The 13,262-nt window shown below is 49.3% G+C and overlaps 1 protein-coding gene across 8 annotated transcripts in view; it reads left to right on the plus strand.

Annotated features, from left to right (window-relative positions):
* ATP2B2 (ATPase plasma membrane Ca2+ transporting 2) overlaps window positions 1–13,262 on the plus strand; it is a 284,665-nt gene that overhangs the window by 235,596 nt on the left and 35,807 nt on the right. For 6 of the 8 annotated variants that reach the window (XM_044253000.1, XM_044252999.1, XM_044253001.1 and 3 more), the window contains 4 exons: window positions 35–76; window positions 916–1,074; window positions 3,692–3,906; window positions 7,122–7,364. In XM_044253000.1, coding sequence (XP_044108935.1) covers window positions 35–76; window positions 916–1,074; window positions 3,692–3,906; window positions 7,122–7,364 — 659 coding nt within the window. The remainder of the gene's footprint in view (window positions 1–34; window positions 77–915; window positions 1,075–3,691; window positions 3,907–7,121; window positions 7,365–13,262) is intronic. The other 2 variants (XM_044253004.1, XM_044253006.1) reach the window with 1 other exon arrangement.

The raw sequence follows: 13,262 nt of genomic DNA on the forward strand, positions 1-13,262 counted from the left end.
TCTCTGTTGTCTGTTAAAATTCTTTGTCGTGTAGGTAAAATGCAGGATGGCAATGTGGACGCCAGCCAGAGCAAAGGTAACCCTTTTGTATTCACCGGCTTCTGGGGTCCCTGCTGCCCCTCCCCCACTGGCTCTGAGAGCCAGGCTAGAAGCAGACAGGTCTGTGCCTGCAGGTGCCTGGCATTTGGGGGGAGGGGTGGGCGCTGTGATTCACATGGTGGCAGGCCCAATGGAGACATCACCCATGAGGACAGGGGCCAGCTGTGAGCCAGCTCTTCCCCAGCCTTTGTGCTAGGCTACCCATTTTGCTGAAGACTTAAAGCTGGTTCTTTGGAATCCTGAGGGGCTAAGGGGTAGGCCCCAGACCCACCAGTCAGTCCTTCACCGAAGGAAGAAGAGGCTTGGCACCCAAGGATGAGGACACTCTCTTTTATCTTTTAAGCCCCCTTTGTGTCCCTCTTCTCTGGCGACTATTAATATCCCAACAACATACTCAAGAACCCCCTGGGGAAGGCCAAGGCTATCTGTCTTGTCTAAATGTGGCAAAAGCTAAGGGGCCATTTGGGGAAGGATCTCTGGGCTTCTTCAGGCCCAGAGGGGACCCCAGCCTACACCTGCTGGGAATCCAAGAACTGTGTCACTCCCTATTCACACTTGGATTCCAGGTCCAAGGCAGTCCCTGGCCCTGGGACTAGGGTCTCCAGCTGGAAGAAGCAGACCCCGTATCACAGGGTGTCTGTGCCAGCCATGCAGGGGTCCAGACAAGGGAGTGAATGTCTCAGCACACTCCCCTGGGCAGGCAGGGTGGGTGCCAGTATGCCCACCCTGCAGGCTGACCTGGCTGTGTGCGCGTGTGCGTGTGTGCGTGCATGTGTGTGCGTGTGTGCGTGCATGTGCATACTCTGCCCCCTACAGCCAAACAGCAGGACGGGGCCGCCGCCATGGAGATGCAGCCCCTCAAGAGTGCTGAGGGCGGCGACGCTGATGACAAAAAAAAGGCCAACATGCACAAGAAGGAGAAATCCGTGCTGCAGGGCAAGCTCACCAAGCTGGCTGTGCAGATCGGCAAGGCAGGTAAGCGTGCGGCCGCCGTGGACGGTGCACAGGGGGACGTGGGGTACACAGAGGGACCCCAGCCAGGGCCCCGCCCCGAGCTGGCTCTCAGTTGCCTCATCTGCAGAGTGGGGGCTGGATTAGGACTCTTGACTGGCCCCCCGACCCCGGCTGCCGTGCAAAGGAAAGATTGAAGAGGTTGAGGGCCATGCTAGGAGCCCAGTGAGAAGCCTCCTATCTGAGCCTCAACAGAAGCCTGATCCCCACCGAGCTGGGAGCTCCAGGTGATGGCTGGTGGTGGCCTCTCCAGCCCAGGAAGCTGAGCTCAGCTGCAAGGCCAGCCCTGCCCGTCTGACATGGCCTTGGCCTCTCATCCCACATGAGGACACGCAAACACCAAGGCCTCCCCACCTGGCTGTCTCCCGGCTCTAATTATAGGCACTACAGCGTGGAGAAGGGAGGCAAATTACAGGCTTGGCTGTCTATATTTAAACTAGGGGCCTGGTGATAGCTCCCGGCTGCTGGGAGCTTGGCTTCCCGCCCCTGCGACTGTCAGATGGGGATAGAGCCCGCTCTGAAGTCCCACAGCTGGAGATGGGGGCGGGGGAGCAATGGGCCCAGGGATTTCCTCCAGCCTTGGCATACAGCAGACTCCGCGAGCCACAGTACCGCCACTGGCTGGGGGGAAAGGAGTGATGAGAACCACCCACAGCCTTCAAAGCCCTTGCTCACCCCCCCTCTCCCCCCTCAGCCTTGCCAAGAATGGAGTTTGGGGTCCAACACTTCTAGGTTCGTATCCCACCTCTGCTTCCCTCTTGGGCTGAATTCCCTGAAGCAGAGTCTGAGGTGAATGGGTGCAGGATTTTTAGGGGCAAGGGTGCTCTCCGGTGAGACCTGTAAAGGGTAAGAGACTCAGTAGGGCCACAGAAAAAGCCAGATACTTCCTGGAGAAATCCCCATCTCTGTCTACATCTGTAGGGTCTGTCTGGTCTCGCAGCAAGGGGTCTGGGCTTTTGGACCCTCCACCTGAGCCATTGAATACTGGCCATCAGATTGGGGTGGGGTGCCGTCCCAGATACGTCCTGACAGGAGACAGTGCTTTCTGAAGTGTGGACTTCCTCTGGCAGAGTCCGCAGCTGTGCACAGCTTCTGCAGCACCTGCACAGTGCCTACAGCTCCCTGAACAGGCCAGGGGATCTCAGGGGATCTGAGCAGATAGCCATCCACATCTCCTAACTCTGTAGTGTTCTTGGGCCTGTGGCCTTGGACAGGTCCCTTCCCTCACTGACCTCAGTGTCCTCAGCTGAAAGAGGACTCCCTGCTCTTTCCTCCATCCAAACACTTTCTACGCATCACCCTCTGGCTGATCCTTCTCATCATTCCCCATCTACTCAAGTATTGCCTCCTCCAGGAAGTCTTCCCTGAATACCCTTGCTAAAACAGTCCCTCCCCACCAGCCCGTGTTGTTCTGTTTTCTTTTTTGAAGCTTGATTGAAGTACAATCAATATGCAAAAAATTACACACATGTAATGTACATCTTGATGAATTTGGACATGGGCGTACACCCATGATGCCATCACCACAAGCAAGGTATGAAACATATTCCCCAACTCCCAAAATTCCTGTGTTCTTTCCTGGGTTTTTCTGTTTTCCTTTGTTTGGGCCAGAACACTGACGAGGAAATCTACCTCTTACCCAGTTTTGAAGTTCACAATACCATATTGTTCACTGTTGGCCCCGTGGTGTCAAGCAGAGCTCTAGAACTTCTTTATCTTGCATAACTGAAACTCTATATCCACTGAAAAACAACCCTCTCTCTCCCCCTCCCCACAGCCCCTGGCAACCAACCTTCCACTCTCTGCTTCTATGAGTTTGACTATTTCTATTCCTCATGTAAGCCCTTCTGTGTCTGCCTTCTCTCATCTAGCATCATGTCCTCCAGGCCCACCATGGGGTTGCAAGTGGCAGGACTTCCTTCTTTTTTAAGGCTGAGTCATACTCTGCTGTATGTCTGTGCCATGTTTTCTTGATCCATTGGTCTGCCGATGGACATGTGGGTCGTTTTCTTACCGGCAGCCCGTGTGGCTCTCTGTCATATCGTCCTTCAGTTCTACACACCATTATCCCTACGTGGACGATCTTGTTCATGAGTTTTTTGCTTCTTGTCTGCCTCCCCCTCTGAAGTCTCAGCTTCTCAAGGGCAGGGAGTCTGTCCTCTCTAGGGCTGTGTCCCTTGTTCCTGAATTAGGAGCCACTAGGTACCTGAGCGGGTAAGTTGATAAATGGTACTAATCACACATGAACGTGTGTGAGAACTATGCAGGGAGTTCGAACTGATTCCCATGGTCTCAGCACACATTTCCTGAGCACCCACAAGGTGTCGGGCACTGTGCAAGGGGCTTTACATGCATCCATCACTTTTGATCTTTGCAAAACCACGTGAAATAAACATGCATCCCCATTGCACAGAAGAGGAGACTGAGGCTCTGTAAGGCTCAAGGACATGCCCCAGGCCATAAAGCTATGAGATGTGGGTTAGGGTCTGCCTAGCCAAGTGTTTGGTCCCCATCTCACTTCCCAGGGCCCCCACCCTCAGAAGAACCCCTGAGCAGATCTGCCCCCCAACCCGTGTTACAGGTTTGGTGATGTCGGCCATCACAGTCATCATCCTGGTGCTCTACTTCACCGTGGACACCTTCGTGGTCAATAAGAAGCCGTGGCTACCCGAGTGCACGCCCGTCTACGTGCAGTACTTTGTCAAGTTCTTCATCATCGGTGTGACAGTGCTGGTGGTCGCCGTGCCAGAGGGGCTCCCTCTGGCCGTCACCATCTCACTGGCCTACTCGGTGAAGGTGAGAAGGAGAGGACAGGCGGCATAGCTTGGATCAGCTGCCCCCAGCCAGGGCTCTGGGGGTGGCCTGTGGGGCAAGCGCTGGGCCGCGAGTAGAGCTAAGAAGAAGGAAGGGGGCACCCTGGAAGCTGGGAGACGAGACATATGTGGGAACCCAGAACTCATGTGTCCTCACGTGCCTATAGCAGCTCAAAGGACCACACCCTGGCTCCAGGGATAGCCATCATTCACCCCAGCCAAGTGTTGCCTTGCAGATGCAGCCCCCCTGCATTGCCCACTCTTCACATTTTTCCCAGAGAAGCCAGATTCCTGGACTTAATATAAGCTCTCTTGATTTTTGAACATTGATCATCAACTCCACTTTAAAAAAGAAAAAAAAAAAAAACACCATAAAAAGCAGACCTTACAATGCAGGCCCAAACCCAACCCCATCCCACCAAATGTAAGGAGAAGTCTGAGGTCAAAGTCCCATGGAAACTGTGATACGTCTGCAACTCATCTCAGAGGTTGCTCCCTGAAGTTGGGAAGAGATAAACCTAAAGCCAAAAGAAATCTGATTTAACGAAACCCCCACCACTCAAGGGATGGGCTGAAAAGGGAAGAGGTTTTAAAAGCAGTTTCATGAAGGATGATAAGTCCATGAAAGCTGACTGGATACTTGGGTCTGGGGGTGGGGTGGGTGTTTCTAGTGCTCCCCAGATGGCAGAGCCCTACCGCCCCCTGCTCCCAGGCCAAGGCCGACCATGGAGTCCAAACACCGGGCTGAGCATCTCGGTGGGTGCCTCAAGCTTGGGGCCTCATTCTCTGCCGTTGGCCGCATGGTTTTCCCACCTCGGAGGGCAGAGCTCTGCACTCCTGGTCCCCAGTGCCCCAACGCCAGGACGTCCCTACAAGGATGGAGCCCTTGGCATGTTTATAAACAAGGCATTGGCTCTGAGACATTGGCAGAGCTGCCGGAGGGCATGGCGGGCATCAGTTTCCAACTTGGAATTTGGACTGGGCTTGCCGATGTAATTTCATACAGAAAAGAGATCTCCAGGCAGATGCCAGAAAGTGGCAGCTCTGGGTAAAGGATATGGCCCTTATCGCCTCCTTGTTTTAGGGTTCTTGAAGAAACTCCATCTCACAGACCAAAGACCAAATGGGTTACAACACGATGCTGCTTGGGGGACCCCCACGGCCACCCAGCTGAGCTCAGGGTGTCTTGAAAGTCACACAGAGGTAGTTTGGGGTGACCATATACAGACCTTTTTTCTCTGCACCTTCTGCCATTCACATCTCTGGCATCTGGTACCTTCAGCTGTCTTAGGTCATGTTACTTTTATAGTCACTTGATAAACTGAGTACAGCCCCAACCCAGGAGAGGCAAACTCTCCCCTCTCTGAGCCTGGCATACCCACCCCAGGAGCCGCCATCGAAAGAACAGAGATGACTCAGAGGAGCAACGTGAGCTGTATGTGTGATTTTAAATTCCCTCGCGGCCATGTTCAAAGGAAAGAGTAAAAAGAAAGAGGTGACGTTAATTTTAATAATATAATTTACTTCACCTTTAGTAATATAATTTAGTTCACCTTTATGTCCAAACATATTATGTTAGCAATCTAACATATAATACCATACAAATAGCTAGTGAGATGTCTTTCATTGCCTTTTTCCTAGTAAGTCTTCAAAAACCAACACATATTTTTACACGTACAGCACGTTTCATGTCAGACCAGCCACACTTCCAGGACAGTGCAGCCACCTATACATTCATTCTTAAGCCCAACAGACGAACCCTGTTCCGGCAGTACGGATGGGCAGGGGCCCGATGGAATGACCCAGCCCGTGAAGTTAAATAGAGCTGGGCTCCAGTCTGAGCATTAACCTTTATTAGGTGTGTGATCCTGGTCAAATCACTTGGCTGTGGCTTTTCCATTGACCAACGTGGAGGATCACCATCCCCAAAGGTTTCACAGGCCTCCTGTACCATCAGACTAGAAAATGAACCAGGAAGAACTTCGCCAGCCATAAAGCGTGTTGCAAATTCCTATTGCTACCGCTCCTGCATTCAACATACATGAGGTGTCACTATTATCGCAGGTTATAATAAGATTGCAATAGCATATAATTCTACCAATACTCATTTCTTCGTAACATGAACTGCTATTAAAACTATTCTAATGGCGCTCTTTTTTTACCCTTTTTATGAAGAGTTAGGATGGGGAGCAAGAACAAAGGAAACCAGATTACTAGGAACAGACGAGAACTTTGTCTGATTCAGCCACTAGCAGCTTCTCTTGTGCCCCCTTGCCAGATAGGGTAACTGGGTCTGCAGGGTCTATTTTAAGCATGACACTTGCTTGAGAATTACTTCATTTGCATGAGTTTGCTTGAGAACCTCGAAGAAGCTAGGAGTGAAGCTGGGAAGACAGTACGCGAATACCAGAAATTTCATAGTAATATGTATGGTGGGATATCATTTTTGCTATAAATTTAAGAAGATGTCTATACATAAGATGTATCCATTTTGGGTGATGGCATAAAGATGGATTTGTTTTCTTTTTTGTGTTTGTATATTGAAAAGAAATTTGTGACTTTTGTTATACGAGGTATAATATATATGCAATGCAGAAAAAAATCTGTAGATTTTTTTTTTTAGAATCTATAGATTTTTTAAAAAGAAGGCGGTAAAAATCTCCTGTCATTCTACCATGCAGAAATAATAACCCTAACATTTTGAAAATTTTCCAGCTACTGTCCTATGTCTATAAACACATACATATATCCTTAATTTATTTATTTTTGGTGGGACCAAAAATGACAATGAAAACCAGGCACCAGCAAAAGATTTGAAAAAAAACAAAAACAAAAAACCATTAACCAAATAAAGGATGGCTACTTCTGTTGGGGTATAAGAGAAAAATATTTGAGGTCATTGTAAAAGACCCAACATTAATTTATCATCCTTTTCCCTATCTTTTCCATAAGGAATACAGATTCTTAAAAAAAAAAAAAAAAAAGGTCAATTAATCAGATCTTTTAAGTGGTTCAATTAAAAGGCTGCACATACACAGATCTCCAATTCCACCTTTTTGCACATGTGGGAAACCAAGGGGCAGATGGCAGCAGCTCTGCACCTCTTACTGCTTGCTTTCCCAGTGCCTCCAACCCCACTCCCTGGCCCCCCCAGCTCCCTCTCCTCACTGTTGCCCTCTCACCTGCCCCTGCCCCCAGAAAATGATGAAAGACAACAATCTGGTACGCCACCTGGATGCCTGTGAGACCATGGGCAATGCCACCGCCATCTGCTCGGACAAGACGGGCACGCTGACCACCAATCGCATGACAGTTGTGCAGGCCTACGTCGGCGATGTCCACTACAAGGAGATCCCTGACCCCAGTTCCATCAACGCCAAGACCTTGGAGCTGCTCGTCAATGCCATTGCCATCAACAGCGCCTACACCACCAAGATTCTGGTGAGTGGTGTAGCCTCCACTGGAGGAACCAAGGTCCGCGGGGTGACGCAGAGACACCAGGCAGATTGAATGATATGATTCCTATTTTTGAATCCTGCTGATGTATTTTGGGTGGTCATATAGCAAGCAACTTGTTTCTTTTTGATTTAGCAATGATATTTATATGAGCCCCCAAAAATGTTAATTGCGTTTTTTAGATCCTGTCATTGTCCTCCTTGCAAAAACAAAACACTTACTATTAGTTGGCTTTTGCCACATAACTACAGTAGTTCCCCTTTCAGTTATGGGTGGTCAGCCTTAGCCCATAGCAGCTGACCCTCCTTCTGATATAACATCCGAAGGTCAAGAGTGGCCTCGTGATTTACAGCACAGGCTGTACCCTTCTCCACTTCAGCTCAGCACATAGGCACTTTATCATCTCACAACAGCACGAGAAGGGTGAGTACAATACAGTAAGATACCTAGAGAGCGACCACATTCACATAACTTTTACTACAGTATATTGTAATAATTGTTCTATTTTAGTATCAGTTCTTAATCAGTTGTTAATCTCTTACTGTGCCTAATTTACAAATTAAACTTTTATCACGAAGATACATGTCTTGGACAAAACATAGTATATATAGGGTTCGGTACGATCCACAGATTTGGGCGTCCCCTGGGGGTCTTGGAACATATCCCCCCAAAATAAGCAGGGACTACTGGACTCCAAAACTTTGTGGCTCCAAAACCAAACTGTATTTAGTGCACCGTTCTGTGGGTGGGCTCTTCCACTGTCCACGGGACTCCCTCTCACATCTGCATCTGCGGTGGCTCAGGTGGACAGCTCTGCTGATCTCAGCAGCACAGTAGGCTGGGTTTTTGTTTGGTTGGTTTTTTTTATTCATGATTCTGGGGCTCTGATGAGGTAAAACTTTTTAATGAATGTGGTGTGTCAATGTAACACAGACATGATCTGTTACACACGCAGAAGCATATTCCAGTTGTAAAAGCAAATTCCTTCAACGATCAGAACAAACAAAGATCAGTCTTCCACTGTGGAAAGTGTCTCCAGAGCGGGGGGCTGAGACTGGGCCCAGGCACGATGGGCTCTAGACCAGCCTACAACCCCAGGGCGGGGGGGGGGGCAGAAGGCAGAGCCTGGCAGTCCCCAAGGCCACCCCACAGGCCAGCCAGGCTTCTGAGCAAAGGCAGAAAATGAAGGCCTTCCTGAAAGGCAGCATGGAGCCACAGCTGTGACTATGAAGCCACAGGGACGACTGTTCTGTCCTGACTTGGGGCTCTGTCTGCACTTTGAGAGCAGAAGACTATGAAGGTGTGATCATTAAACATTTTCGTTGTAACACTGAATGAATCCCTCAGCTGGGATGGTTCATCTTGGCTCCGTGTGGTCCCAGCTCTTCCAGCAGGCTGGTCTGGGCTGGTTCACAGTGTCATCTTGGTGCATGATGAGGCCAGTGCAGATTCAGGGAATGGGGAAATAGATGCCATCTCTTAATGGAAGGAACTATAAGATCACACTGCAAAGGGCATGGATTTAGAGAGGGAACTAATTTGGCCATTTTCAGAAAGGATCTACCACCAATGACATTTTGTAGTTAGTAATAGTAGCAGTATCATAAATTCCGATAAGAATTCTCATATTCCTCTCTCAGCTAAGCTGTGTAGACTCATCATGCTGTGATCCCCATTTGGTTTAGAAGCACAGATGGCCTTTTTGTAGTTAACCAATATTTGGATGAAGAGAAACACGGAATTGTCCATCCAGAGGTCAGTCGGCAGCCAGATACAGGACATCTGTAGTGGGAGGATCTAGGTGAGCGGCTGGGCTTTTTTCCTTGCCTCCCAAATGTGCCCTAGCCCCAACCTCTGCCTTCTGTCCCAGAGCCAGCTTGAAGCATCATGGTCAGGCTGGGTTGTGGGAGCCGCCAGGAGTTCATCCAAATGGGGAGGAGAGTGTGACTCAGCAGCGAGGGGCTGAGGGCTGGTGGGAGAAAGGGGAGGAGGCAGCTTCTGCCTCCAGACACTGGGACTGCAAGGTCTGCACTGTCCAGGGCCGAACAGCCACCCACATCACCCCGGAACTGCAGGCTGAGGGAGGCCCCCAGAGGAGAGGAGAAAGTAGGTCGGGAGGACGCATACAGAGGGTTGACCAAGAGCCCCTGGGGTGATGCCAGAAATGATGACGTTTGTCTTCTTCCCACCCCACCCCCGCCCCAATTTGGGAATCAAGGGAACTCAGCAGTGTTTTATTCTGTTCCCCAGGCCTTCCTAAAATAACCAAGTTGCTGTTAATGATCTTGTCCTGCAGATGTGGCAGAGAAGGGAGCAGGGCAATTCCCAGAGCAGGCTTCGGAGGATGGGGTGGCCGCAGGGGCACAGCCCTGCCAGGTGGGCTTGGATTGAGATGTAGGTTATATAATCACATTTAAAAAAAAAAAAAAAAAAGCTGTTCTGGGGTCTGCCAGGACTGCTGAGGAGACATCTCAACTAGGTGTGTTGCATGGCACTGGCAGCAAAGCTAGAATCTCATTTCCAGATGTTCCACCTGATTCCTCCTCTGTGAGAGCACTGACTCTCCCATGTCTTCTTATTCTCTGACATAGACAACGTGGGCTCTTTGAGAGGGAGAAAAACATTTGAGTCATCTCTGTTCCCCCAGGCATAGTTTCTGGGAAGTACAGGTTGGGTGGGTGAGGTAAGTGAATTGATCAGTGAATAAATGTATAGATATATAATCAATGAGATGAGGATTAGGTAGGGAGACAGATGGATGGATGGGCGATGGATGGGTAGATGGATGGATGGGTGGATGGTTGAATGGATGAGTGGATGAGTATGAGGGCAGTGGATGGGTGAATATGAATTAGTAAGATCCTCAGGACAGGACTATCCCTATGTTCTATTTTCCTGTTCTTGTGGCAGCAAGAGGTAGTAGTTGGCTCCCTCTCTGTCACATGGCCAACACCACTGCTCTGCCGCTTCCTCCAGCATACTGAGCTTCTTCTGCAGCTGCCTCCAGCCCTCTATTCTACACTAATCTAGAGACCTCCCAATTAACTAGCACCTTTCATTCTTAAAAAAGCAAAAACAGAAAAACAACCTACTTGAGTATTTCTAGTGTAGTTTGTATGGGCATCATCTCCATGGACTCACAGGTCTTAGAGACCCTCTGGTCCAGCCCCCTCACTTTACTCTGAGACCCAGAATTAGGAAGGGACTTGTTCCAAATTTCCCCGTGGGCAACTGAAGCTGGAATGCAGATGTCCTGACACCTAGTCCAAGAAGCGGTAAGTTTTGGCTCTGAAGTCCAGCAAAACAAGGTTCAAACTTCATCTCTAGCACTTACCACCTGTGTGACCCCAAGCAAGTTACTTATCTCCTTTGAGCTTATGCTTCCCAATCTGCAAATCTGTAAAGTGAATATATAATTAATCCTAGTTGCTAACATTCACTTAGCCAGGCTCGATGCTAAGAACTTACCCCCATGTAGCCCTTGTACAATGATCCCATGAAGTAGGTGACATCACATGTCTAATTCATAGATCAGACCCCGAAGCTGGAAGAAGTGAAAAACCATGCTTGGAGTTCCAGAGCAGATAAGAGGCTGAGCCAGGATTAGAACCCAGATCTGTCCAACCCAGATCTGTCCATGCATGAGCCCATGCAGCTCACCAGCCTTTCCTGCCCAACTCATGTGGCTGCACCTTTGCCTGGAGACAGCTTCAGAGCCACTGTGAAGGTCGGATGAGAAAATACGTATGTCCCCGCACAGCGCCTGACAGGTAGCAAGCACTCAGGCCACATTAGTTATTTCTCTTATAACTATTACTATAATAATATTATTATAACTATTATAATAATAATAACTATTATTATTCCGAAGCCATATCCTCTGTTGTTTATTTTGCCAGTCCCTGTCTTGCCTGACCCTCCACCTCCCTTCCAGGGAATCAGGGTAAATAGGACAATTCCCATCTTGCAGCTAAAAACACTGAGTGTAGAAATATCAAGAAAGCTGTCCAGGATTGCTCCTGACCACCAAGAGGCTGATATGGACCCAGAGAATTCCAGAGGAGTTTACCAAGCAGGCAAGGGCATTCCAGGCAGGGGCACATTGCTGCCAAGGCCTGGAGACCTGACGATGTCTGGCTCATTCAGGGGATCTGTGGCCTGAGCACTTCTCTGGGGCTGGAATAATGAGAGCCAGGACTGGGAGGCATGGGGGACAACTAGGTGGCATCTGATAAGCCCTTAAAAGGATTCTGCTCACGGCACTCAGGAAAAGCAGCCCAGGCAGGTATGGAGAGAGTGGTATGAGCTTGAGGCTGCTGGCCAGGAGGCCGGGTAAAGTAGCCCAGGAACCCCATGCTCCCTCCTTTCTGAGGATGACAAAGCTTTCTTCCCTGTCTTATTTCAAATCATTAGGAACTAAACTTGCCCTCTGAGAAGTTATATGAATCATCCTTGAGTCAGAAATTGCTCCCCTGCCTCAGAAATCCTGGCACACCCTCAGATTCGCTCTGTTGTCTCTGACCCTATGAACATCAGGACTTCTGCTATCTCCTTCCCATCGCCCTGCTGCTTCTCAGAACCACAGCTGCGCTTTAAGGTGGAAGGACCTCCTTCCTCACGTGTGAGGCCTTATGCTTTCTCGGGAAAGCGCTCTCCTTTCCCAACCGTGTATGTTCTGCGTGCTGAACCCACCCAAGCAGACCTTAAGTTCATGTTTTGTGAGACCTCTTTCGAGGTAGGTTGACACTGCAGTTAACATCTGAATTATTAAGCCGAGGATGGGGACTTGTGGAGCAGAATTGTTGGAAGTTCATGGCATATTTCTGAACACATACACTGTCGAGAGAAAAACAAGTCTCCCTAGAGCCTCTGGAGTGGTTCAGGAGGAAGGAGCAAAAAGGGGTTTCCTGGCAGGATGGTCTTCCTGAATAAATCAGCCACACTTCACCTAATTAGAAGCTCCAGGCCCTCAGGGCACCCCATTTCTAAGCTGAGGTGACCATGGTGCCGCCTTACCCCAGGGAGCCCCAGTACTCCTCAAAGGCAGGAAGGAGCTGCTTAATTGTATTCCCCATATCTTAGAACTTGGGCACTTAGAGAAGGACTCCAGGAAGCAGAGACCAACCTTGAACCCAGATCTCCTGGCTCCAAACCAGGGCTCCATTGAATATCCCAATGAGCCTCAGAGTCCCCAAGTCAAACCACACTCTGAGAGCGGGCTCCAGCCAAGCCAGGGCAGCCAAAAGATGCGGAAAACTCAGAAGGTGACTTTACAGGGCACTGAGATGGGAAGGTGGGGTGGGCTATGGTTCTGGTAGGTAAAACGGCAGGGGCCTGTGTGTTGAACTCAACAACTATTTCAGTTGTTTTGGTTTGTGTTGTTTTTGCAAACACCGTCTCTGGGAGAAGAGTTTAAAGCAAATAGACCCAAATGGGGAATTTGGATTTTTAACAGAGCTGTTAATCCCTACATCACACCCTGTCACCCTGCATGTGTGCACACACTGCACACACCACACACACACACCATACACATGCCACATACCACACACCATCACACACGTCATGCATATACACACACACCTGCACACACACCACTCATCCAATTAATTATACACACCACACACACACCATGCACACCACACACATGCACTGAACATACCACACACACACCACGTACATGCCACACACCACCACACACACCATGCACATACACACATATGCGTACACACAACATGCATACAATTACATACACACATCATACAACTGCAGTCACACACCATACACAAACACACACACCACACACAACTGCATATATATGCACACCACACACATACAACTGCACACATACCACACATACAATTATGCATACCACACACATAT

Source organism: Neovison vison, chromosome 6 (genome assembly GCF_020171115.1).
Source record: "Neovison vison isolate M4711 chromosome 6, ASM_NN_V1, whole genome shotgun sequence".
In the NCBI taxonomy this organism is placed as follows: Eukaryota; Metazoa; Chordata; class Mammalia; order Carnivora; family Mustelidae; genus Neogale; species Neogale vison.